General features: G+C 45.1%; 2 protein-coding genes across 4 annotated transcripts in view; one reads left to right on the top strand and one right to left on the bottom strand.

Annotated features, from left to right (window-relative positions):
- Nucleotides 1–1,376, bottom strand: part of KDM1B (lysine demethylase 1B) — a 60,410-nt gene extending 59,034 nt beyond the window's left edge. The window contains exon 1 of the mRNA XM_059179430.1: nt 1,263–1,376. The gene's annotated coding sequence lies outside the window, so the exon portion shown is untranslated. The remainder of the gene's footprint in view (nt 1–1,262) is intronic.
- On the top strand, nt 906–26,771 carry TPMT (thiopurine S-methyltransferase). 3 transcript variants are annotated; one of them, XM_059179438.1, is made up of 10 exons: nt 906–924; nt 2,155–2,212; nt 6,093–6,275; nt 7,844–7,936; nt 13,293–13,425; nt 16,279–16,331; nt 16,958–17,032; nt 21,820–21,905; nt 24,879–24,923; nt 26,078–26,771. In XM_059179438.1, the coding sequence occupies exons 3-10, from the start codon at nt 6,136–6,138 to the stop codon at nt 26,188–26,190; spliced, it is 738 nt and encodes a 245-aa protein (XP_059035421.1). In that variant the 5' UTR covers nt 906–924; nt 2,155–2,212; nt 6,093–6,135; the 3' UTR covers nt 26,191–26,771. The 3 variants fall into 3 exon arrangements, with proteins under 3 accessions (XP_059035421.1, XP_059035420.1, XP_059035418.1); XM_059179435.1 differs by lacking the exon at nt 906–924 and adding an exon at nt 1,594–1,669; XM_059179437.1 differs by lacking the exons at nt 906–924; nt 2,155–2,212 and adding an exon at nt 1,588–1,669.
- The last annotated feature ends 745 nt before the right edge of the window (nt 26,772–27,516 follow it).

Genomic DNA, 27,516 nt, shown 5'->3' with positions numbered 1-27,516 from the left:
TGAGGCCAGAATAAAAACGTAGTGGGGCGCCAGCATCATGTCTAAAAATGAGACAAACGACCAGAAACTTCTTCAGAGACAACAAAAACAAGAATTTCCCTCCGGGCCGCTGAAAATACGGCAGGACTAGCACCTTCTTGTACCCACGCTAACCAAGTTTCCCGAAATAGAGACCCCGTGCAACTGCCTGCATGCCTTTCTGACGACTTTCTGTGCCGGAAAGGCAATTTCATTCTTGATGGTCCTTTTCTCCTCTATCTCCTGAAGAAACCTTCCCTCCCGCCCCTTCTTCCACTACAAGACAGTACAAACAACAAAAACAAAAACAGAGACACTGCCCGAACCAAACGCAGCAGCCCTGAGCGGCGTGCGTACCTGCAGGGCGAGGGGCTCCCCACATGGAGCGGTCCGGGGGCGCCCGCCCCCCACCCCGGGGAGGGCTGGGCCTCCATCTGGCTCGGCTCCACGTTACGGAGCCTTAACTTTTCTACAGCTGGGCCTGCCTCTCTTCCTTCCTCTTTCACCTGCCCGCTGCCGGGCTGCTGACGAGCAGCCCCGGCGACCGGGCCGCCCCCTCCCGGCGCCCGGGCCCGCAGGAGTCACCCCAGCAACCGGGCAGAGCCGCCCGCGTCCGAACGCGTGGTGGCCGCGCCGGAGCGTCCCTCCTCCACCTGCGCGGGGGGCGGGCTCCTGGCCGCCGCACCTCGGCTGGGAAGAGCCGGCCGGGGAGTTCGCACCCCCGGACTGCGGGCTCGGCGCCGGCCGCACGCACTCCGCAGGTGACCGGGCTCTGACAGTCCCCAGGAGGGAGCCCCCACGTTCCCGGCGCCGGCGGCAGCCGCCTCGCCCTCCGAAGCGCTTTCTCGTCTCTTCCCCGAAGTCGGAGAAGCAAAAGCCTCCGGGGCTCACCTTCGCGCCGGAGAGGTGCGCGGAGACGGGACGAGAGGGCGCCGCTGCACAGAAAGGAGGCACTGGAGGGGCGCGCAGGGAGACCCTCAGACCCCGCGCCGGGTCGGGGAACCCCGTGGCCGCCGCACGCCAGCCCAGGAATCCCCCCTCCTCCCTCAGACCCCGCACCCCCCATCTGCTCCGGGGAGGGCGGGGGCAGCCCCCGGTGCACCGCTGCACCTCCCACCCGGCCGAGGGGCGCCGCACAGACGGAGAAGGGCAGCCTGCACCCCAGCCAAGCCGCTTTGTGCGGAGCTGTCACCCGAAATCCGCCGCCGCCCCCGCGCCCGCCCCCGGAGCCGCGTGCCCCGCACCTGGGAACGCGGGCGAGACGCTGCGCGCCGCCCGGGGCTGCCGGCGCCCCTCCGGAGCCGCGCGCCGCGCGCACAGGACAGCAGGATCCGCGCCGCGAGCCGCAGCCGCCGCTCGGCCGCCGCCGCCGCCGCCGCCGCTTCCGCCCCTGTCACGGCGTGACCCGGGGTGGGAGGAGCCGGCGGGACCAGGGAGGAGTAGGGTCCCCGCCTTCGCCTCCGCCGCGGCGCTCGCCCCGCCCTGGCCATTTCCGCCGCTGCGCAAGCCGGGGCGCCTGGGGCGGGGGGCGGGGTCTGTGCGGGAGGAGGGGGCGGGCCCGAGGGCGGGGCGGGGGCGGGGCGCGCGGGCCCGACCCTTGGGGGCCCGCGGCGGCTCCGGAACCAGCTGCAGGCTGCTGGCGGCGCGCGAGGTAGGCTTCCCGGGGCGCAGAGAGGGCGCGGGAGAGTTGGTACGACTTCCTAGGTGCGAGCCTGGGATCGGATTCCGGACTGGGGCGTCCTGATGAGCGGGGGCAGCCCGGCAATCCGCGCCCTGAAATGGGGTTCAGGAAGCAGAATGGGATCTGGGAATAACAAGGTCGAGCAATGAATGACCTTTCTGAGTTCATGATTTAAAGTGCTCCCCCGAAAGCATCGTTCTCCATTAGTGGTTTTTAAGATAAGAGAAGTACTTGCTAAATAGTGAGTGATGCTCTTGGGGGCAGGGGTGGGGAAGTGGGAACCGGGATGCTGTGAATATTCCGTCTTGCTCCAAGGTTGTTAGGCACGTGTATGCATATCTAAAAATTCACTGAGCCGTACTCAGAATGCGCACTTTAAAGAAGTTATTATTCAATTTGACAACATTTAAAAATAAATCTAAAGCAGAAACATTTTTTTTTTTTTTTTGAAAAAGTGAGAGAGGAAACCAGACTTGAGAGTCCATCGAAAGAGGATGCTCCTTCCGTGTATGGGTAGGAACAGCTGTAAACTTCGCCTTTCCTGATTCTTATAACTTGCACCTTTAGCTTTTTATAGAAAGAAGCTTTATCTTTCTCTCAAAAAGCACGCGGGCAAGTACACATTGAGATGCTATTAGAACCGCTAAGAAGTGGTTAAGTTATGTACATGATGTTAACTTATATTTCTAGTTGGTGTGAAAGGGATAGAATTGTCTAATTTCAGATTGCCCTGGCTCTGTGTTGAAATTATGCTTCCCTTTTGTTTTAAGTAGAGAAATGCTTTATGAATCCTTGAGCTCAGGTTCCAAAGTCTTTGGCTGAAGATGTAGATGGGAAAACTAATTCTTTCGCTTTTCCCTGCTCAATATAATCAGAGACTTGGCTCTGACCTGTCAGATAACTGAGAGTCACCTCCTGACATCCACAGGACCTTGCAAAAGCATTTATTGACAAATATTTTCAGAGAAGAGAATTTATGTTCCCAAAGTGTGTGTGTGGGGGGAGGGGGGCTTCACCTTAACTCCTAAGCCCCCTGGAACCAAATTTTGCAGTAAAGGGAACTTTTCCTGAAATGCCTGCTTGTAGGTGATGTGTGCGATTCTCTGATAAATCATTAAATTAGATCTGCCTATAATAGCATGCTAGTATAATCTAAACCAAATTAGTTTCACTGATTCAAAGGGAATGTTAGAATTAATCAAGTTATATTGTCCTTAGTATTACAGAGTTCCCATTGAAAGGACAGACATTTTCCTCATACCTTCAGATAGATTTGCAGTTATGTTTAGGTGTCCTTTTTTCCCCTCAGTTCCTTTGTGTGCATTTCCCCATGCAAAAAAGAAACTATGAGAAAATTATTTGAAAATGCAAATGGTTGGATAGGACATCAAACCCACATATTTATTTTCACACCCTCTTGAAACCCCACTAGAACAACAACGTTTCTTAAAGCATAAACCACTAGGGTAGAGAGAACAGATGAGAAGATAAATGCAATAAAATTTTGAAATCTAGAAAGCACATGGACAAGTGGAAAAGGATTTTGAAGAAAGGATTTTGAAGAAAGCTAAATTCTAAACTAGCAATGGGAACAGCCAATAAACATCCCTGTTTGCATTATAGAATCCCCAAATGCTCAGGAATTAGAAGAGTTTCCTCCAGGACGTAGAAGGGTATGATTGAAACTAGAAACATTGCTTGAAATTCTGCTTCAGAAAAGGCTAAATTCCCAGATCCTTTTCCCAACTTCCCACAACAAGGTAACTGCCTGTCTCTTGTGGCACCAGCAGAGTTTGGGGGCAGGCTTTATCCCCTGCAGAAGGTAAGGACTCTGGACAGGAGAGAGACAAATAGATAGCTGGGGATTCGAGTACCATACTGAAAATGGAGACTAGTTGAACACAGATAAACTGAATGTTGGGACCCTCTCTCACTTCTGTCCTTTCCTCATGTGGCCCTAAGACTTGATCCTTACAATAGTGGTTGGGAGAGCCATCTATGGAAAGTCTGACCCGTCAATAATAATAATAATAACAACAACGACATCTGGGTTTCCACACAAAATCCACTCTTATCCTTACAATGAAGCTTATAGTCAGTGAGCCCACCCACATACTTAAACATCTAATCAGCTTTTCAGTACTACTCTTAAATAGGAGCGGATAATAATAATTTCTGGGCATTTGAGGAAAGTCAGTAGTTGGAAAGACAGAAGACAAATTAACAGGAAAAGTGACTTGTAAGCACCAGTATATGTAGAAAAGAGAAAATATATCCATTCTATATATGAAATAAGAAAATAATATAAAAAGAACATCAGAAACAAAAAAATATGTTCTTAGGGTGCCTGGGTGGCTCAGTGGGTTAAAGCCTCTGCCTTCAGCGCAGGTCATGATCCCAGGGTCCTGGGATCAAGCCCTGCAGCGGGCTCTCTGCTCTGCGGGGAGCCTGCTTCCTCTTCTCTCTCTCTCTGCCTGCCTCTCTGCCTACTTGTGATCTCTGTCAAATAAATAAATAAACAAAATCTTTAAAAATATATATATATATATGCTCTTGAAAATGAAAGACTTAATGGCGGGAAAGAAAAGGCAAATCAAAAGAAATTTTATTTAAAAATTAATAGAAAGATAGTAAGATAAAAATTAAGGTGGTCTCTGAGAAAATAGAGCAACAAGATGAAGAGCTGGAAAATAGAAAAAAATATGAGAAATTTGTAATACTACGTCATGAGGTTCTACTGCCAGAATAAAAGAGGTCCCAGAAAGAAATAGAAACAAAAGAGGGACATAAATCATCTAAATAATTCGAGATTTTTTTCTAGCATTGAGGCATATGACCTTCCAGATTCAAAGAACTCAGGAAAATGGTGGAAAACAGAAAACAAAAAAGAAAGCATAGAATTATGAAATTGGAAAAAGAAGGGGCAAAGAAAAGCCTTGCGAGAGAGAAAAGCATATTGGCCTCATAGACTATATCAGAATGCTTTGAACTTAAGAAACATCTCTGGAAGCTAGAAGACAATGGAATGACTTTTTCGAAATTATGAGAAAAAAATGATTTCTAATGGAGAATTCTATACCCAGCAAAACTACACATCAAGGATTGAGAATAGTATGAAGATATGCAAAGTCACAAAAGCCTTTTTTCCTTTTTTCTCAGAAAGCTGTTGGAGGTCATGTTTCGCCAGTGCAAGGACAGTTTAAAAAAAAAAAAAAAAGAGGAAAACGTAGGATAGAAGAATCAGGAGATTCATCGAAAGATAAAGAAATCTTTAGGGTGATGATTGAGAGAGAGAATGCTAGCTATGCACTGAGTGTGGAAAGCACCCAGGTCAGAAGTCTCTGGAAAGTCTCCTCCAAGAGGGTGATTTGGTAGAATATCTGATATCAAAGAGATTGAGAGTATTGATAGGGTTATTGGGGTAACTGGTGGAACTTGGACCTGAATTGGTAACAAGTACACAGGAATTTTATGAAGGAAAAAGCAAGGCAGTTGTTAACTACAGAATAAAAAGTTGTGCACAAAAAGAAAAGTAATCATAGAATACTATGTGCTTTAGCTGTGAATAGTATTTACCTGGTCATAGTCATGTGTACCCCAAATATTTAATCAAAAATAGACTGTAGTCAGAGGAGCACGAGACTCTTGATCTTGGGGTTGGGAGTTTGAGCCCCATGTTGGTTGGAGAGCTTACTTAAATAAGTAAATAAATAAACTTTGAAAATAAATAGGCTGTGCCTATGTTGAAAGGCTGGGGAAAATGAGAAGGCGGCATGTGTGTTGGGAAGTTGAAGGAGAGCGAAATGGGTATCATTTCTCCATGTTATCTAGAAATGAAAAATCAAGAAGATAGAAAATAAGCATTCTATTCTGAGATACAGAGTTAGATTTCTAGACTCAGCTAAGAGAGTTCAAGATGGTTGCCTTTCTCATTCGAATGGGGGCTGCTATTTTCACAACTCTGAATCTCTTTCAGTTATATGCATTACAATGGCTAAAAAATAAGTCAGCTTGAAATGAAATGTTAAAAACTAAAGAGTGAGATGCTAGAGAAAATCCTAAGCTTACAAAAATTATAAAGTGTGGCCTGCCTCTCTCTCTCTTTCTTTCTTTCTTTTTTCCATTTTTTTTCTCCTCTCCTTTTAAAAAACTTAAGTCCTAAGGACCCTAACATTAAGATATAATTCTATTTATTTAGAGATCCTTCCTAATATGTAATAGGAGGTGTGCCTCTACCATCAGACTCACTGAAAAGTAATTTTTCAGATGGCTTTTCTTTGGATGTGGAAATAATTTTAAAAGCCAGACTGCTAAGGACAATAGGTTTGTATTTCATTCATCAATAGAATTGCCATGCCCTTGAATGACAGCGATCCGAATATTCTCGGTACAGGTGTTGGAGCTCTCTGCTTGGAAGGCAAGGCGTCTCCGGAACCATGGAGGGTACAAGAACTTTCCTTGATGTTAAAGAGTACCCTGACCCAGAGGTACAGAGAGATCGAGTATTGACTCTGGAAGAATGGCAAGAAAAGTGGGTGAGCCGCAAAATTGGATTCCATCAGGAGCAAGGGCATAAGTAAGAAATGTTCAGTTTATGACAGAGAAATGCTTTATTAGAAACTGACTTTGGCGGGGCGCCTGTGGGTGACTCAGTGGGTTAAAGCCTCTGCCTGCAGCTCGGGTCATGATCTCAGGGTCCTGGGATCGAGCCCCACATCGAGCTTTCTGTTTGGCGGGGAGCCTGCCTCCCCCTCTCTCTCTGCCTGCCTCTCTGCCTACTTGTGATCTCTGTCTGTCAAATAAATAAATAAAATATTTAAAAAAAAAAAGAAAGAAACTGACTTTGGAAATAGAAATAGTAATATAGGGACCTGTTACTGGACGACTTTTACGAAGCACGTGTTTAGTTTTTCACGTTTCATCGTCTCTGCAGCATCACAGGTTGATGGGCAATCTTCTCTCTTCCCAGGGTGTATAAATAAAAGTGTGACTTCCATGTGCAGGCATCTCAGATTTATGAAATACATCTTTCTTTTAGGGCCCTGTAGCATCTGGGTATTGGTCATGCATATTTATATATACAGCGGAAGCCTGCATTTATGTATATATCTCTTTATACTGAAGAGTGGTGTTCTTTTTTTGTTCTTTTTTCTTTCTTTCTTTCTTTTTTTTTTTGACAGAGAGAGGGAGTGAGCATGAGTGGGGAGGGCCAGAGGGAGAGGGAGAAGCAGACTCCCCGCTGAGCAGGGGACCTGATGCAGGGCTCGATCCCAGGACCCTGGGACCATGACCTGAGCCAAAGGCAGACGTTTCATCAACAGAGCAACCCAGGTGCCCCATGAAAAGTGGTGGTGTCCTGACTTTGCTTGCTGACAGTATGTGTTCAGATGCAAAGTGTTATCTGTGTGGTGGCAGAGGAGAAGCTGAGAGAGGTGATTACGAGAGCTAGGATGCTGAACAATGGATCGGTAGTACAAGGCTCCGGACAGTAGCGGTATATCTGGGCCAGCACTAGGTAAAGCAGTCAGGCTTGTTCAAGGCAACTGCTATGACTTTCCAGGGGATGACATCATCATCGTCATTGTCATCATCATCACACCTGCACACTGAGGGGCAGCTGGGCATCTCCCCAGAGCCATCCTATGGGTTATCTTTGTCATGTGGGTGACCTTAGAAGAGCCACGTCTCTACGGAGGGAATTAACTAGAGTTAAACTTCTAAGGGCTTCATGGTCTGAGACCCTGGCACCTGTTTACAGAGCTTCCCATATAACAGGTGTTGAAAAATCCGCTGAGTCCAGATGCTCCCCATCTCTCTTTCTCTCTGTCTCTCTCACATATACACTTTCAGAAAATTAAAGAATTTCCAAAACGTCAAGAAAAAACAACTTCAGGTTACTAATCAGGAAAGCCCCAGGGTCAACTCAGATTCCCTACTCACTAGCTACGGGACTAAGTGAGTCGCTTAACCTCCCTCTTCCTTCATATATAAACTGGAGAGAAGAATAATGTTTTCTACTCTGTAAAGTTGTGGGGAATATTCAGGGAGATGATTTATGATGAGTACTTGACGTCATCCGAGTACAGTCCTTTCCTCCATGCACTGGGCTAATGAAAACAAAAAATATATTTTTTTCCTCCCCAGGCTATTAAAGAAGCATTTGGATACTTTCCTTAAGGGCGGGAACGGACTGAGAGTATTTTTTCCTCTTTGTGGAAAAGCGGTTGAGATGAAATGGTAAGAGCAAATAAGCATTCATACACTTTCTTTTCTTGATGGCAAATGTGTTGGGTGAATATTTAATAGGATGTAGGTTTAGAAATCCCATGCTCAGGAATTCTTTATGTTCAATACACTATCACTGATGGGTTCATAGAGATAATATTCTCAAACAGTAAGACACAACACAAACCACTGGTGTGGTCTTGTCTTTCTGTATTGGGTTTCTAAGGGAAAAAAATATATAGTTTGCAACCAATGGTGGGGTTTCAGGGGGTACAGAGGACCAGCTTTCTCTCTTATATCTGCAACATCTTTGTATACAGTTTCATTTTTGTAGGTCGTTTAGAAACTTGGCTGAGTTAATTTTAGATATTTTTAATGGAGGTGAGCAGAAAAATTCAAAATGAATTATAACTCTTTGGCAAGACAACGTATGAATTCATGGTTCAATGTAGCTCTTCCTTCCCACTACGAGTGCATAGGCAATTATTTTCAAGAATCATTTTTATAAAACCAGTGATGAGGAAAGTAATTCTTGTGAGTAATTCTCTGTGAAGAGAATTAGCTTTAGTAAGCCACCATTACTACAGATTACCCTGAAGTCACAAACCCGGCAATCATTTTCTATACGGAACTCTGCTGCAGTGAAAATGCATGGACCCTATTTTTTTTTTTTAAATTTTTAAAAGATTTTATTTATTTATTTAAGAGAGCATGTGAGAAGGGGGAGGGTCAGAGGGAGAAGCAGGCTCCCCGCTGAGCAGAGAGCCCCATGCAGGGCTCAATCCCAGGACCCTGAGATCATGACCTGAGCCGAAGGCAGATGCTTAGCCGGCTGAACCACCCAGGTACCCTGCATAGATGCTATTGTACATACCAAGATGTACCACTAATTTATAAGCTTGAATGTTGAGAATTTTGGCCATTAGGCAGGAAAGAACATTTCAAAGTATTTATAAAAGAGATTAGTATATGAAAAATCTAGTAACTTAGAAATGCTCTGTTTGCTATATAAATGTAGGTGGCTGCCCCAGAGAAACCCGAATGCGTTTGGAGCTGGTTTTCCAGGGCAGATGTGGCCTTCTTACAGGCAGCCCACCCACGTGCTCCACTCGTAGCTGAGCGTTTGGGACACGGCCATGGTGGCCTCAGATTCTGGTGCGGCCACGAAATTAATATTTAAACTATATCACTAGACTTACGCCTCCCTGATTCACTGGACTAGAAGAGTTCTTTGAAAACTACTTGCAGGAAAAACATTAACTCTATAAACAGATTGCCTTACTGTTCTGTTGTGAAGTGTTAACAATGGAGGGCTAGCAGAGGTTTAGAGACAAGATTAGGAAATGGAATGATAAAACAGACAATCAAATGTGCTTGTCGAAATGTGTCGACAGGTGTGGAAATGTTCTTGGGATCTAAAGTCATTTGTAACAAAAACACCAGAACTAAGCCATTACAATGGTAGGTAAGCTTTTGTATCAGAGGGTTTTTTCATTTATGTATCTAATTTGTGTCTTATGGTCTGTCAATGTAACAGATGTAATCTCATAGTTATCTATGAGATGAGGCCCAACAGCATTAAAATAAAATGTTTAACATCTTTCCTTAGGTTTTTTTTCTTTTCTTTTTTTTTTTTTTTAAGATTTTATTTATTTATTTGACAGGCAGAGATCACAAGTAGGCAGAGAGGCAGGCAGAGAGAGAGGAGGAAGCAGGCTCCCTGCTGAGCAGAGGGCCAGATGCGGGGCTCGATCCCAGGACCCTGAGATCATGACCTGAGCTGAAGGCAGAGGCTTTAACCCACTGAGCCACCCAGGCACCCCAGGTTTTTTGGGGTTTTTGTTGTTGTTGTTGTTTTTAGTTTTTTTAGGGTTTTAATTTTTTTTTGTTCCTTAGGACAAAGTAGTCCAACATAATTCAGCCTATGTCAGTCTCTAATGGGCTCTGCCTTTATCTTCAAATGTAAATAAAAATCCTCACAGCCAGGGTGCCTATGTGGCTCAGGCAGTTAAGTGTCTGCCTTCTGCTGAGGTCCTGATCCCAGGGTCTTGGGATTGAGCTCCACATAGGGCTCTCCGCTGAGCAGGGAGCCAGCCTGCTTTTCCCACTCCCTCTGCTGCTCCCCTGCTTGTGCTCTCTCTCTCTCTCACATAAATAAATAAAATCTCAAAAAAAAAAAAAAAATCCTCACAGCCAGTCTGGGTAACTTCGTATGGAGAATTAAAAAATACTAAATTGTCCTCAAGTGGAGGCATTTGGCTAACTGAGCTGGAAAAGCATGCAGCCCTCGATCTCACGGTCATAAGTTCGAGCCGCACATTGGGCGTAGAGCCTACTTAACAAAATAAAAACCTCAATTATTTAATAAATAAGTAAATAATAAAATAAGACATTAAAAGATATTCCCTGTATGTTAACTTACAAATTTAGGCAAGTTATTAATGTGTCTATTTTAGAACTGTAAACAGTTTATGCTCTGACCTTGTTAAAAAGTGATAGCCTTGTGTGGGCAAGAGGTACAATCAGTTCCCCTCTACCTCTTGTTTTGAAAATGCTAACTTCAGTCCGACTGCATTGATAAGTCAGGGAACAACTTGAGCATGATGTGAATTTCACATTCGCTTATGTGTCATTTTGTGTGCAAGAAGCTTGAGGTAGGAGCAGAAAACCACACGCAGATGAATGCAGTCTAGTGTGAAGGGACAGGACACTCCCCGGTACACTCCTCCAGCAGCTCCTGGACACCTAGGCTGATCTGTGTGCTGTGAGCCCCTCCCAGCCACCGAATGTCCCAGTAATATCCCCCCTACCCCCTACAGTGCACTGTAACTAACAAGCTGCAGCCCTGCCAACACTCTGGGGTATTTATATATATTTGTAACCATTTAATATATTTTGTAACCATTTAACATGGTTAAAATACCCTACCACCATTTCTGTTAGGTTTCTGGAGCTCTCTCTCTTTTTTTAAGATTTTATTTTAAAAGTAATCTCCCAACATGGGGCTTGAACTCAACCCAGAGATCAAGAGTCATATGCTCTACCAACCGAGCCAGCCAGGTGACCCCTGTCTTTCCTCTTTTTAATGTGGCACTGGCAGGGTTTTTGGGTTTTTTTTTTCCCTTATGCATTATTTATTCAGGTCATTTCTAAAGTATAACTGTATATTTTTGAGAAAATCCTAATTCACAGAGACAAGTGATGGCAAATGGGTAACAGCTTTTTAAGAAAATTTTAAATTAGGGGCGCCTGGGTAACTCAGAGGGTTAAGCCTCTGGCTTCAACTCAGGTCATGATCTCAGGGTCCTGAGATCGAGCCCAGCATCAGGCTCTCTGTTCAGCAGGAAGCCTGCTCCCTGCCCTCTCTCTGCCTGCATCTCTGCCTACGTGTGATCTCTCTGTCAAATAAATAAATATTTTTTAAAAATTAAATTAAAGCATAATTGACATATAACATTGTGTTAGTTTCAGGTGTATAAGGTAATGATTTGGTATTTGTAAATCTGTACTTACAGAACTTTTTTTTCTTGTGATGCGGACTTTAAGATCTACTCCCTTAGCAACTTTCAGATATTATTAACTGTAGTCACCAAGCAGGGCATTACATCCCCATGGGGCTTATTTATTTCATAACTGGGAATTTTGACCCCCCTTCGCTTGTTTTGACCACCCCCGACGCCCACCTCCGGCAACCACCAGTCTGTTCTCTGGATCCATGAGCTTGGTTGGGTTTTTTCTTTTGTTAGATTCCACACACAAGTGAGACCATACAGTATCTGTCTTTCTCCGTTTAACTTACTTCATAGAGCGTAATGCCCTCTAGGTCCATTCCTGTTGTCACACATGGCAAGATTTCATTCTTTTTTATGGCTGAGTAATATTCCTCTGTGACAGAGTTTTTCAATGTTGTGCTCCACCCTCCCTTTTCTCCATAAACCTTTTGATTTTTATGGCTTGATTTTGCATAACATAGTGATTTTTAGGGATGCTTATGTTGCATTATAGCAGAACTGACTGTGTTTAATTTGACAAAAATCAGTGCTGTGTCGCTAACACTATTTCCTCTGGAGTCCACGATCCCACAACTGTGGCTTCTGTAATTATAAAGCTTACCAGAAAAACACAAGTTATTTGCAAATGGCAGTTAGATAAATTTCTGGATAGCGTTTATTGTCGGTAAATAGAAATTGTAAGATTGTAAAAATGGATGCTAATGTCCTAGAGCCCTATTCTCCAGCATGGCTGCTACTAGCCTCATGTAGCTATTTCAGTTTAAACTAAGTCACACTGGGGGTACCTGGGTGGCTCAGTTCATTGAGCCTCTGACTCTGAATTTTGGTTCAGGTCATGATCTCGGGGTCGAGAGATGGAGCCCCACTGAGCCCAGAGCCTGCTTGAGATTCTCCTTCTCCCTCGGCTCTTTCTCCCCGACCCCCCGCTCTTGGCATATATGCGCACTCTCAAATAAAGTCTTTTAAAAAAATAAATAAAACAATAAACTAGGGGCTCCTGGGTGGCTCAGTGGGTTAAGCCTTTGCCTTTGGCTCAGGTCATGATCTCAGGGTCCTGGGATTGAGCCCCATATCGGGCTCCCTGCTCAGCGGGGAGCCTGCTTACCCCCCCCTCTGTCTGTCTCTCTGCCTACTTGTGTTCTCTCTCTGTCAAATAAATAAATAGAATCTAAAAAAAAAACAAAACCCGAAAAACCAAAAAACCAATAAATTAAATCACAATAGCCACATTTCCAGTGCCACTAGCCAATGTGGTTGGCTGCTGGATTGGATGGTACAGGTGCAGACACCTCTATCAGCACAGAGAGTTTTGAAGGGCAGGGCTGATTTAGAGAAACTGAAAAGCATTTCTAATCCACAGGATACAGGGAGCCTGGGTGGCTCAGTCGGTTGGGCGCCTGCCTTCGGCTCAGGTCATGATCTCAGAGTCCTGGGACCACACCCCATGTCAGGCTCCCTGCTCAAACAGGAGCCTGCTTCCCCCTCTCCCTTTGCCTCTCCCCCAGTTTGTGCTCTTTCTCAAATAAACAAAAGTCTTTTTAAAAAATCCCATAGGATGCTTTTAAATTAGAAACTCTTCTAATCAAACCCATTTGTAAGAAGATCAACATTTTAACGTATTAGTTTTCCAAATTTTTAATTTTTTCCTGAAGTCATATGTCAGTTTCTCAGAATTCCATGTACTAGTAAGTTTCAGAATAAATAGATCCACTTCTCTACAAGTTCTGTGAAACCCTATGACCCCAAATTCATACAAATCCCTTAAAGTTAAGGGAAATGGATGTTTATAGGGATATACCCTTTTATTTAGTACTGTATTTGGAATAAAAATGTAAGTGTAAATATATTTCATGCAGGTTTGCAGACCTAGGACACAGTGTCGTAGGTGTGGAAATCAGTGAACTTGGGATACGGGAATTTTTTACAGAGCAGAATCTTTCTTACTCAGAAGAACCCATCACGGAAATTCCTGGAGCCAAAGTTTTCAAGGTTTGTCTTGTTTTTGGTAAATACTGATTTCCATATCCCCATAAGAAAGGTTTTTCTTAGCATGGATTATTAGACAAGTGTCACATGACTCCCCTTTCCCACACGGATTCACCGGGACATTACAGAGTTTAAGGAGCTAGGGCTGAAAAAGATAGGTAATCGCCAGACGCGCACAGATGTATACAACAGCTGATATCAAAGTCCGTCTATACTCATGTTTTGGTTTGCGTTTGTTTGATTTTTTAAATTTATAAAGAGGCATTTCTGAGAATGTCTTGTGCCACACCCTGCGTAAGACACTGAAGAGATAAAAACACAATCCATGCCCTAAAGAATCTCTTCACTTAGGAGAGAAGAAAAACACAGAGGAAAGCTCTTTGTCATACACAGAGCTAAGCGTAAAGACACAGGGCAAAATGGGAGCAACGAGGAGCCGCCGGGCATGGTCTTAGATCCCCTGGGAGGCTGGTCCTTCATTCTGAGCGGTAAAGATTTTAAGGAGGAGCGTGACTCGGCTGGATTTTTCTTTTGAGATGAACCATCCTTGCAGCCTCAAGGAAGAGAGACCAGATGGGAAGCTGTGAGCAGAGGTCCGGGGAACAGCTCTCGGAGGCTTGCTCTCGGAGGGCCATAGGGCATATAGAGGGACAGGCAGATCAAAGCAATGTTTAGAATGTCAAATGGGCAGGATTTCGGATTAACTGACTGGGGATGAAGGGGGAGCTGAGTTTGCATCTCCAGCCCAGATGCCTGGAATGGACCGCGGAGAATAAAAGAGAAACAAGCTGAAGGGGAAGAGAAAATGAGTTGTGTTCTCAGGATGATGAGTTTGGGACCCCTGGCTGGCTCAGTGGCTACAGCACGAAACTCTACATCTCTAGATTGTGAGTTCGAGCCCCATGCTAGGCACAGAAATCACTTAAAAAGAAAATGGATGAGTTTAAGAGAACTATGGAATGGCGAAGGTGTAGGTGGCAAATGGCTTTCTGTCTGGGGGGCCGTGGGTGGCGTTTGGGCTGGAAGTGATCGGTCTGGGAGTTGTCTTCATCCTGTGATCACAACGAGCCAGAGGAATGCTTTGCCTGCTTGGGGTAAGAATGTGGGAATTAAAGACCACTCAAATGAGAACAAGCAAGGCCGTTTTTTGGGTTTTTTTTAGTTTTTTGGTTTTTGGTTTTCTTGGAGGGGCCAGCTTCTGAAAAAGCTCAGAGGCAGGCAGGGGGTGGGAGAGCTTCGTGCTGGAAACCACAGGGAGGCCATTTGGAGGCTGCGGACACCAGGGAGGCAGACATAAGCTAAAGAGAGGGGGCATCCTGTGGGATTGGTTTGGGGACTGTATTTGGCTTTCTCTGGTTAATCCTCGGTTGGAAGAGAGAAAGGTGATGAAATTTAGGGAAGCTGACAGTCACGGACACGTCATCGAGCAGAGACTGTGGCTTGGCTTCCCAGGCTGGCTGCTGCAGTCGGTCCAAGCTCTCTAGTCCGACAGGGTCTGGCCATCGTCCGTTGGTACATTCAATCTCTCACAAGGTACTCTGTTTTCTAAATATTGAAACTAATTGCAGGTCAGTAGGAGGCTTAATAGTACTTTATTGTACAGCTTCCTTCCACCCTGTTCTCAAATCATCCCTGGAGTTAACTCAGTCCAAAGACACCAGTCCAGGAGCAGTGGTTCTCAGCACGTGTGCAAAGGCCTCCTGTGGCTCTTACAAAACTCTTGGTCCTAGGGCTCACCCCAGGCCCATTAAATCAGAATCACTAGGAGTGGGACTCAGCATCAATGCTGTTTAAAGCTCCCCAGAGTTGAGACTCACGGGCTGTGCTCTCTGCCACCTCGCCCGCCCCCCTGGGTGGACCACCACAGTGCTTCCAGACTGGCCTTCAGAGACCCTGCTTCAACTTGTAAACCACTGTTGGTGCCTCAGTTCAGAATATGATCCAACACGTGCATGTCCTGACATCTCCTTCCTTGTCCTTCACCCAGCCCCCAGCCCCCAGGCTTCTCACATCCCCTGGACCCAGCTGAATCCATGTCCCTTTATGCCCCTGGACTGCACTCCCAGCACCCCCCCCCCCCCCGTAATGTTAGCAGACGCTCCCCGGGCAGCTCCCCGCTCCATCTTCTGAGTCCCCAAGTTCCCCGGGCACACAACCAGAACAGCCCAGGCCATCCGGTCCTTAATGCATCTCCTGCCCACACCTCTCTGCTTTACTAGGCTGTCCTCACTGTGGGCAGAGCCCGTGTCAGATCCGCACCCCCTTCCTAGAACCCAGGGTGGTTCTGTCCACCAGGGGCTCAGGCAATAAACGCCCACTAGCTGATGAATGAAAGAGAAAAGCCAGGAGTCCACACAACTGTACTTTGCAAAAATGCCTTTCAAAGTATCTGACTTTCCTCTATCAGCCTGCCTGGTCATTGGTTAACTCGTTTGTTTACCTTTAACAGTGTCAAAACATCAGGACTCTGCTAAAGTCAATATCGCTAAAACAGAACAAGCCCCCCAAATAATTGCTAACTCATCTTCAGGGTTAACCTCTCTATGATTTTTCTCTTTGAGTGGATCCCAAAGAACCTCAGACAGGCCAAAAGCAAAAAACAAAAAACCAAAACCCCAACTAACCAAACAAACGCAACGAAAGTAAAAAAAAAAACAGCGCTGTTTATAAAAATTATTTATAGTAAGGTCTTATTTTATTTCCCATTAAAAAAAATTCCTTGCTACAATTGTATTCTTCATGTTTCCATATTCTCTCCCCACCACCTTTGCTGTGCCTTTCCCCTCTTATCTTTCCTTAACCACCCAGGTAGCTCCTAACTAAACAGCTTTTTTTTTCCCTTGACTTTCATTACAGAACTCTAAAGGGAACATTTCATTGTACTGTTGCAACCTTTTTGATCTTCCCAGGTAGGACTGAATCCTACGTCTGTACTTTGAATGCCCTGAGTGTTCACCAGGCAGTGCTGGGGGAAGGGGGGGCTTTTGCTGACCCTCGCCCAGTCGGGGTAGCACGGATGGGAGTCTCCGGCCTGTACTTCTTCGGACCACAGCCTACCATGTCTGCACACTTGATAGCTTCGTCCTTGGATAGCTTCCAAAATATGGAGAACATTGTTATGACTCCAGGCTGGGCGGGGGAAGGAAGGAAGAGCAAGACAGTGTCTTCGCTTCACACCTGATCGGTTACAGAAAGGACTTTCGAAGTGTAGAAGGTGGTCTTACCTCCTGAAAGGCCCTGGTGCTTCCTCGGGAGTCTGGGAGTGGGTTGTCACAGATTGCCCTGTAGCTCTCCTCTGCGCTCCCAAGTCAGAGCAGAAGGGGGAGGCTACTGCCACCAGCTCCTAAAGCTGGAAGGAGCTCCTCACACCCACATTCACGCATCCCTGCAGAAGCGGGGAAAGCAGCCAGAGATCCGGATCCCTTGACAGCTGGTGCAATACCAACACGCGCCGCTAGGGACGCTGTGCTGCTTGTTCGAGACTCGGTTTTTTTCTTATGTAAGATGTATTTCTGTTTCTTTTTCTTCCTGCTAGAGCCAATATTGACAAATTTGACCGGATCTGGGATAGAGGAGCATTAGTTGCTGTGAACCCAGGCGATCGTGAGCGGTTAGTAATTTGGTTTCTTTAATGACGCTGGCTTTCCCTTTTGGGCCTTCTTCATTTGACGTGCTGTACTTTTCGTGAGCTCCAGAAAATCAGTTAAGACTTCCACTAGTTTGAAACAGCTTCTTGTATCTGGAATTAGAAGACCTAAATTAAGTACCATCTTTGTGTAAAAAAGATAGGATTTGGCTGTGGCCATGGGGAGTTGGTACAGGCTTGTGGCTCTGTCCCTTCCAAGCTGTGTTGCCTTGATCCAAGTACTCAAGTTCTCTGTTGACTCCTCTGCAAGATGGTGGAGTGTCTGCTAATAGGGCTCCCCCTCCCCTATCCCCCCCCCTTCCACTGACCTCACCTGGCACCTGTCTGGGGCACTTGCCATGTGACAGGCATTGCTTGAAACACTCTATCAACAGCTTCAATCGACCAAACAACCCTGTGGGACATATGCCCCGTTGTTCCCATTTTACAGATGGGGAAGGATGGAGCGTGGAGCCCAGCAAGGGGCGTGAGTTATGGTCAAAGAGATCAGGTTGCTTGACTGAAGTCAGGCAGCTGGCACGCAACAAAATCCAGACTCAGACCCGGGGAGTTTGGTCGAAGCCCGCACTCACCATCCTGCCTTATTCTCCCTGCGGAAGTTGTGGTGATTAAAGGGGAGGACGGATGTGGAAAGTGCCTGGCTATTCTCCATAGCTGTCTGAGTATTAGCTGCCGTTATGTCAGAGCTTTGGTTACTGACGTGTTTGACCATTCTTACCACACTTACTCTTATGAGAAAATAAAAGTGAAACATGAGAAAGCATACGGAGTAAAACATGGCCACTCCTAGGTACTTTCCAATCCAAATATCACTCACGTACTTACTTGGAGAGAGCATATAAATGATGGATTATATCGTGGGATGGAGGCCATCTCTTAACACATGTCCAAAGGCTTGCATCCACGTCAGTGAAATGAAATTTTTATTTCTTAAAAATTAATTATTTCATGAGTCAAGCCGATTGCCAAACCTAATCTTAAGAAGACCATGCCACATTTTCTTTTTTTTCCTTAAAGATTTTAAGTAATCTCCACCCCAATGTGGGGCTTGAACTCACAGCCCCAAGATCAAGGGTCCCCTGCTCTACTGATGGAGCCCGCCAGCCATGTGCCCCTCATGCCATATTTTTTCTTTCCTCTTTTTTTTTCTTTTTTTCTTTTTTTAAGTAGGCTCCACACCCAGCCTGAAGCCCAATGCAGGGCTTGAACTCACAACCTTGATATCAGGACCTGAGCTGAGCTCAAGAGTCAGACACTTAACTCACTGAGCTACCCAAGAGCCGCACACATTTTCTTAATATATATTTTCCTTCAGTGATAATTCACACTCCTGTGTTCCTTTTTCTGTCGCCACTCCTCCTCTTTCTCCTCCTTCTGAAGCTTCCCCTTCCTCACACGCCTAGAGGCCATCATTCCCTAAGGGACCATCCTCAACGTTTGCTTGTGTCTGCCTGTCCCTTACCCTTGCTTCTTTCCTGAGCCCTTCAATTCTGTTACTTTCATTCAGTCATTCAACAAACATGTACTAAGTTCCTGCCATATTCTAAATACACACTGTGCCCATGTTAGGGAAATGATGGAACAAATCGTGCCTGGTACCTGCCTTTCTCCTTGTTCTATTTCCAGCTCTGGTCTTCACCTGGACATCCACATCACATTTCAACATCTGCTTTGCATTTCTTGTGTGACGTCCATGTGCTTTGGCAACTCACGGTATCCCGTGCAGCGGCTTTGTTTCCATAAAACACCACGTATGTCCACTGAGCCCACATCTGCTGGATGTCTACCCTTGTTGGTGTTTCCCTTTCCCTGACGACGTTTATCCTTATCTTTAATTAGTCCTTGCAGGGGCTTTGATTTGTGGGCTCAAATCCACAGGGAGGGGAGCAAATTGGAAGTCACAGAGCTCACTCGAAGGGCAGACCAGGCACACTGTCTAATTCCCCCCCTCAGCTGGCACCGTCTATGTCTCGCACATAGTAGGAGCTAAACAAACACTTGTCAAATAAATGAACGAAAGACGACTAGACTCAGAGCAAAGGAAATCCACGGTTTCCTACCAGCCACGACCACCTCCTCTGTCCTAGACATAAAGCGAGTCGTGAGACCCATCTAGAAGTCTTGTTTAAGGCGTTCAGTTCTAGCTTAGTCACAGTCTCTGTGTCCTCCAGGGTTCCTCCTCTTTTCTCGAAGCCCAGCCCTGTGTGTGTGTGTGTGTGTGTGTGTGTGTGTGAGCACAGCCCCAAGCACACCTGAGAACACGTTGGCCTTCATTACCAGAATAACAGCTTCTGTCAAGCCAGCAGAAAAATACGTTTCTTTATTTTCGTCCTGGTACTTCGCATGTTCGAACTGCATCTCATTCCTGTCGTTAATACCTGCTTTGACGGCACGCAGGCAAGTCCTGAGCTGTTTGCTGCTGGGCCCTTCAGCTCTCTGGCTTGACATAAATCGCTGGGGCAAACCTCCCTCATTTTTCTGAATTTTTTGGAAAATGGTTGAGAAAGTCTGCATTCCAGAGGGAAGGAAGTGTGTCAGTCCCAGAGGGAAGGAAGTGTGTCAGTCCCAGGAAACCCGGCCAAACCAGTCTGACTGATCACCTTCATGGGAATGGCACTTCCTCCTCCTTTTTTTTTAAAAAAACTTATTTTTTCATTTTGAGAGAGACAGAGTGTGAGCAGGTGGGGGGGGCATAGGGAGAGAGAGAGAGCCTCAAGCAGAACTGAGGGGGGAAACCAACACAGGGCTCAGTCTCCTGATCCTGAGATCATGACCTAAGTGAGACCTAGAGTCATGTGCTTAACAGACTGAGCTACCCCAGTGCCCCACGTCTTCCTTCTTCTTAAGACCAACAATCAGAAAGTTAAGGTTTTACTTTTAAAGATTTTATTTATTTACTGAGAGACAGAGCAAGCCCACTCATGAGCATGGGGGAGGGGCAGAGGCAGAGGGAGAGGCAGGCTCCCCGCTAAGCAGGGAGCCCGATGTGGGACCCTGAGATTGTGACCGATTATGACCGACCTCAGACACTTAACTGACTGAGCCACCCAGACGCCCCAGGGTTTTTTGTTCAAAAGTTTACTTTGGTCCAGCACTTTCTCTTGGAAGGATGTGTGACCCCCTCGAGCCAGCCCTAACTGGGGGAGTCAGCTAAAGAGAATAACAAAAACTAACCTGGGTGCTTACCTCACACCAGGCAACGTTCTAAGCACCTCATGTGTGTAAACTCATCAAATAGGCACCACAACCTGTGAGTCAGTTCCTAGTCTCAGCCCCATTTTACAGATGAGGAAACTGAGGCCCGCAGAGGTTAAGAATGTGACAAGCTCATGTAGCCGCTAAGTGGAAAGGCTGGGCTTCGAGCCCTGGCATCTGGTGAAGCCCACACTCCTAGCCCCCATGTAAGCCCCTCCGTCCCCAGTTTCTCACGGAGCCTGGGGCAGGGGTCACGCTTCATCCAAGCCCAGCAGAAATCCGAGTGCCTGGAACCAAGGCGCTTCCCTCAGAGCTGGGCAGGCTGTCCGTCTCTGTCTGCCTGTCCCTCACGGCATCTCTGCCTCCCTGTGCCCGTCTCCTCCATCCTCCTGCCCTGGCCATTCGGCTTCCCCACCTCCTCCACCTGTGCTCCCACATGTCTGACTTCTTGCAACCCCCAGGGCCAACCAGCACAGAGCTCCAGCTCCAGCTCCAGCACAGTGACGACAGCTAACCAGCACCGCCTTCCTGGGGCTCTCGGTTCTGTTTCCCAGCACAGTCATCAGACTGGCCCAACTCCACATTCTATCCTGGGCCCAGGTCCTGCTCCTGGTCACTGTGCTGATGGGCCCTGTCCCAGGCAGTGCCCCCGTTCTGAACCCATCAGACCTGGCCAGGACGTGGCATCATGTGCACCCAGGACACCTACACAAAGGACTGAGCCAATAGCACCCAGGGTTTACGTGGTATTTGCTGGGCTTTTATTTCATACTCCCTTGAATTTTTTGTCTGTCTTTTTTTTTTTTTTTTTTTAATTTATCTATTTATGGGGAGGGCAGAAGGAAAGAGAGAGAATCCCAAGCAGACTCCCCACTAAGCCTGGGGCCAGACGGGGGCTCGAGCTCAGGACCCTGAGATCATGACCTGAGCCGAAAAGAAGAGTCGGAAACTTAACCCACTGAGCCACCAGGCGGCCCCGTTTATTAGTTTTGTCCCTCTCCAACGCGATAGAGGAAAGGGGTTGTGTTTTGTACTTCTCACACATGCCCCTGGATATTGTTATCAATAACCAATAACCAGCCCCCCAGGATACTGTGAAGCTGCAGCATCCCAGGCCCTACAGCAGACCTCCCAAATCGGGCTCTGAGGCTAGAACTCAGGCATCTTGGTTCCAGCAACGCTGGGGTGACTGGTCCCCAGCCTGGTCCAGGATGCCCTGTCCCAGAGCTTTAGTACTGTGTGTGTGTGTCCAGAGACCCGCATCAGGCTGGAAGGAGTCTCTGCTTGGCTATAGGTGACATCTTCCAGTCTGATGGGCTCTGGAAGCCCACCCCAGTTTGAGTCCTGTCTTTACTCTTGCCCAGCAAAGGCAGGTGATGGAATTTGCTGACTCTTTCTGACATTTAGGATGCGAATTGACTTCAGGGACTTGTTACGAGAATGAAACTCAGTCATGCAGGGGGCCATGAACCTGGTTTCCCTCCCTGCCTCTCACCCCCAGCAGGCTTTGCCTTTATGGAGAAATGTAACCCCTTACCCTGTTGTGTTCTTTTCAGCTATGTGGATGTCGTGCTGTCCCTAACGAGAAAAGGGTTTCACTACCTCTTGGCTATTCTTTCTTATGATCCCACTAAATACGCAGGTAAAGTTTCTTTTGTTTTTCTTTTTCTAAGATGTTCCCTTATTTCCTGATTTAATTCTATGACACGGATAGCACTACTGGCTCCCAATGTAGATCACAGGAAGAATACTGCTTTTTTTTACCCAGGAAGAAAAGTCTGGTTTGGGTAAATGGAAGCTATAAACCTTTTTTCCCTCTTCCCACTTGATACACATTTTTCTTGTCTTCCGTTTCGTTTACGGTTCCCAGCTCAGACTATACAAGACAGGGAGAAATGGATGGCCCTAATATAAAAGCGAGGTCTCATGAACTCTGGAGTAGGAGGAAGAGAGACTGTTTGCCCGGCTTGAATATAGCCTGTATGTTTCATCCCCGCTGTGGGGGACGTGTTAGGTGCACGCCCGCAAACACACGCACACACACACGCCGCCTCTAGGACAACGGGTGAGACATGGATGTACGGCGATAGGAGGTGTGCAGAAAAATCCCCGCACTATTATGGCTTTTTACTGCTGAAATTTTACAATTTATTGTGTTCTTTAATAATGATCGTTGTTTTGAACTCATCAAAGTGAGGTTTTCTTCTGGATTCCTTTTGATGGGTTTCAATGTTGTAGGCTTAACCTTTGCCCTGACTGATCTTTTATTTCCAGGAAGAAGTGAAAACCAAATACATAGACTTTTATTGTAAAAATCACCTTTTTGATTTTTTAACAGTTTTTAAATTTTTTTTAAAGTGCGGCTTTTTATAAATAATTACATAGGCTCGGGTTTTTTTTTTTTTTTTTTTTTTTTTCTGTTTGAGTAAATCAGATCTTAAAAGCTCATTAAAAGATGAGCCCTAGTGTCCATAATTAAGTCTGGAACAATCAGATGGAAATAGAAATTAATGGAGACAGACCTCAGCCCTGCTAATCTGATTTAAATTCCGTTCCTGAACAGGAAGCTTAAGGCAGGGCTTGTGGGCAGAAAACACAACAGGCTCTGTCTGGGGCTGGAATTCAGAATAGCTCTTGAAAGGAGCAGAAGCTAAATTTTCTTTAAAGTAAATGGCCTGCAGCAAAGTGGGAGGGATATGTAGAGAGTGATTGAGTGTAGGAGTCACCGGAAAACAATACTCCAGAAGATGAAGGAAATGCCAAGGAATTTGTTAATGAACTTCATTCTGATTTTAAAATTCCCAAGTCCCTAAAACTAGACAGCAGCATGCAAAAGAATGAAACTGGACCACTTTCTATACACAAAAATAAATTCAAAATGGATAAACGATCTATATGTGAGACCTGAAACCATAAAAATCCTAAAAGAGAACACAGACAGTAACTTCTTAGACATTGACCGTAGCAACTTCTTACTACATGCGTCTCTTAAGGGAAACAAAAGCAAAAACGAACTATTGGCGCTTCAGCAAGATAAAAAGCTTCTACACAGCAAAGGAAAAACATCAACAAAACTAAAAGGCAACCTTTGGAATGGGAGAAGATACTAGCAAATGACACAGCTGATAAAGGGTTAGTATCCAAAATCTACAAAGAACTTATAAAACTAAACACCCCCCAAATTAAATAATCCTGTTAAGGAAAGGGCAGAAGACATGAATAGACATTTTTCCAAAGAAGACATAGAGATGGTCAACAGACACAGGAAAAGATGCTCAACATCACTCTGAATCAGGGGAATACAAATAAAAACCAAGATGAAATATCACTTCACATGCCTGTCAAAATGGCCAAAATTAACAACACATCAAATGACAGGTGTCGGCGAAGATGCAGAGAAAGGGGAGCCCTCGTGCACCGTTGGAGGGAATGCAGACTCGCCACTCTGGAAAACAGTATGGAGGTGCCCAAAAAAGTTAAAAATAAAACTGCCCTACAACCCAGCAACTGTACTATTCAGTATTTACCCAAAGATCACAAAAATACCGATTCAAAGGGATACATGCACCCCGATGTTTGTTGCAGCATTATGTACAACAGCCAAACTCTGGAAAGAACCCAAGTCCCAAATGTTCATCGAGTGATAAATGGATAAAGAAAATGTGGTATGTAGATATAGGATGGTATATTACTCAACCATAAAAAAGTGAAATCTTGCCATGTGCAACAGTGTTCATGGAGCTAGAGATACAATGTTAAGCAAAATAAGTTAAAGGATAAATACCATATGATTTCACTCATATGTGGAATTTAAGAAACAAAACAGATGAACATATGGGGCAAAAAAAAAAAAAAAAAAAGAGAGAGAGAGAGAGAGAGAAACCAGGAAACAGACTTTTAAGTGTGAGAACAAACTGAGGGTTACCAGAGGGGAAGTGGGGTGGGGGGGCGGGGGGTGAGGCAATGCTGGTGGGATGAGTGATGGCTATTAAGTAAGGCACTTGCGATGAGCACTGGGTGTTATACGGAAATGATGAATCACTAAATTCTACACCTGAATATTACTCTGCATATTTACTAACTGGAATTTAAATAAAAACTTGAGAAAGGGGGCACCTGGGTGGCTCAGTGAGTTAAGCCTCTGCCTTTGGCTCAGGTCATGATCTCAGGGTCCTGGGTTCAAGCCCCGCATCGGGCTCTCTGCTCAGCAGGGAGCCTGCTTCCCTCTCCTTATGCCTGCCTCTCTGCCTACTGGTGATCTCTCTCTCTCTGTCAGATAAATAAATAAAGTCTTTAAAAAATTTTTAAAAACTTGAGAAAGGAAAAAAATTTAAAAAGATCCCAAGTGCCATGGCTGGCCCAGCCATGTCACGTAAGTTGGAGATGGGCATCCAACACTGGCTTCCCCTGGGTAAGCCCGTCTACTTCTTCGGTATGACACATGCAAAGGCAGTAGCAGAGGAATTGGTCACATCCTTACCAACCCAAGAATTAAGCTGAGTATGGAATAATTCCACCTAAATCCTGGAAATCAGCTGAGCAGTGGGCTCTGAGAATTTCTCTCTAGAATTAGATCTGCAAAAATTCGTCTTCACGTGCTTTCTCTTTTACCTAGGTCCACCATTTTACGTTCCGGATGCTGAAGTCAAAAAACTATTTGGTAAGTTATTTCTATTTTAAATAAAGTCAACAATTAGCCATTTGAGCTATTACCACCAATTCGTCTCTGGAAGTCTATAAAATCTGGAAGTCAGAAACCCTTTTACTGAAGAATATTTTATCCCAGAAAAGGGACCCATCTCTGTCATACGCCTTTTTAGCTAAGCGGTTGTGCTTTTGTGTGAGAGGCATTTGAATTCTTCCAGACAGAATGAGTGTTTCATTCGGGTCTTAGGAGTTCTAAGTGGTAATAGCAATACAGAGGTCCGTTTGCCTTTAGCGTTTCCCCATTTTCATTAAAAACAAAGGGGGGGCACCTGGGTGGCTCAGTTGATTAAGCCTTTGGCTCAGGTCCTGATCCCAGGGTCCTGCCTGCTCAGCGGGGAGCCTGCTTCTCCCTCATCCCCCACTCACTGTTCTCTCTCTCTCTTGCTCACTGTCTCTGTCAAATAAATAAAACCTTAAAAAATAAGTTCTTAAGAAAAAAAAAAAAAAAGAGGGGCATGTGGCTGACTCCGTTGGAAGAGTATCTGATCCTTGATCTCAGGGTCATGAGTTCAAGCCTTACATTGGGTGTAGAGATTCACTTAAATAAAACTTTTAAAAAAGAAAAGAAAAATCTTCAGTAACACTACTTTTATAAAATGATTTGATGAGTTTTTAGAAGAACCCCAATTGCATTCTTTTTTTTTTTTTTTTAAGATTATTTATTTATTTATTTGACAGCGAGAGAGGGAACACAAGCAAGGGGAGTGGGAGAGGGAGAAGCAGGCTTCCCTCTGAGCAGAGAGCCCAATGCAGGGCTTGATCCCAGGACCCTGGGATCATGACTTCATGACCCGAGCTGAAGGCAGAGGCTTAACCCACTGAGCCACCCAGGCAACCCACATTCTTTTTTTTTTTTTTTTTTTTTTAAAGATTTTTTGTATTTATTTGAGAGAGAGTGAGTGCAAGCAGGGAGAAGAACAGAGGAAGAGGAACAAGTAGACTCCATGCTGAGTGCGGAGCCCGACAGGCGGCTCTATCCCACCACCCTGTGATCGTGACCTGAGCCAAGGTCAAGAATGAGATGTTCAATCAAATGAGCCACTCAAGTGCCCCTCTAATGCCTTCTTCATTAACCATTTTGCTTGTTTCCCTTTCTTCTTGTTACAGGCTCATTATGCAACATTCATTGCCTTGAGAAGGTTGATGTTTTTGAAGAACGACATAAAAGTTGGGGAATTGACTACATTGTTGAAAAGTTGTATCTGTGTACGGAAAAGTAAATGAGACAAGTAATAACAAGTGATATCAACATGTTTTGGGGCAGCTGACGGTTATGCTAAGGCAAGAAACTATACTGATGGCTCTTGAAAAAAATTGTTTATAAATCACATCACAGATCTTTGCTCACAAATGTGTATAACTTTATAGAAAAGAATACAACGAAATTGGTAAAGTAGCTACCTTTAGAAAGGAAAGTGTAATTGGAGGGGGTCACAGAATATACCTGTTTTACTTACAGATTGCAAGAAATTTTTTACAACCAGCATGTGTTATGTAATTTACATAAGTTAAAAACTAAAGGGGCTCCCAGCTGTCTCAGTTGGTGGAACTATGTGAATCTTGATCTCAGAGTCACGAGTTCAAGTCCTACGTTGGGTGTGGGGATTACTTAAAAAATCTTTTAGGGGCGCCTGGGTGGCTCAGTGGGTTGAGGCCTCTGCCTACAGCTCAGGTCATGATCCCAGGGTCCTGGGATCGAGCCCCGCGTCGGGCTCTCTGCTCAGCGGGGAGCCTGCTTCATCCTCTCTCTGCCTGCCTCTCGCCTACCTGTGATCTTTGTCAAATAAATAAATAAAATCTTTTTAAAAAACTCTTTTAAAAAATAATTAAAAATTTAAAATAATTTTTAAAAATAAATTAAAAATAATAAGTAATTTTTAAAGTAAAAATAAAAATAAATGCAATGCTTGTAACTTAAGGAAACAGAATAGGCAGAGAAATGGATACTTTTATGAAATTTAGAAACACTGAGGCCATGTAACACTTTACTAAGGTTCAAGGTAAAAGACCAAGAAATTTAATGAGGGGCCCCTGGTTGGCTCAGTGGGTTAAAGCCTCTGCCTTTGGCTCAGGCCATGATCCCGTGGTCCTGGGATCGAGCCCCGCATCAGGCCTGCTTCTCCCCCTCTCTCTGCCTGTCTCTCTGCCTGCTTGTGATCTCTGTCTGTCAAATAAATAAATAAAATCTTTTTTAAAAAGTTAAAAATATTAAGAAGGTTTTTCTCTAAGTTTGGCAGGGTTTTTTGGTTGTTTTGTTTTTCTATGTTTAATCTTGTTTAAGTGCTAACATCTTACAAGCTACAGTGTACTTGGGGCTGGATTCAAGACTGTTCCTTTCTCTGTTTTTCATTCGCATCACGTTTTCTTATCTCAGACACCTCTCTCCAGCCGTACAACTTCATACCCAAACGATCTGGATTATTCAGCTCATGTTAATAGGATGGTGTGTATTATAAAAACAAAAAAACAAACAAAAAAACAACGGTTACTTGATGGTGTGTGTGTGTGTGTGAGAGAGAGAGAGAGTGTGTGTGAGTGTGTGTGTG

The sequence above is a fragment of the Mustela lutreola genome, chromosome 6 (assembly GCF_030435805.1).
Source record: "Mustela lutreola isolate mMusLut2 chromosome 6, mMusLut2.pri, whole genome shotgun sequence".
NCBI classification, from domain to species: Eukaryota; Metazoa; Chordata; class Mammalia; order Carnivora; family Mustelidae; genus Mustela; species Mustela lutreola.
Note: the sequence above shows the minus strand (reverse complement) of the source record. Positions and strands in the feature narration are given on the sequence as shown.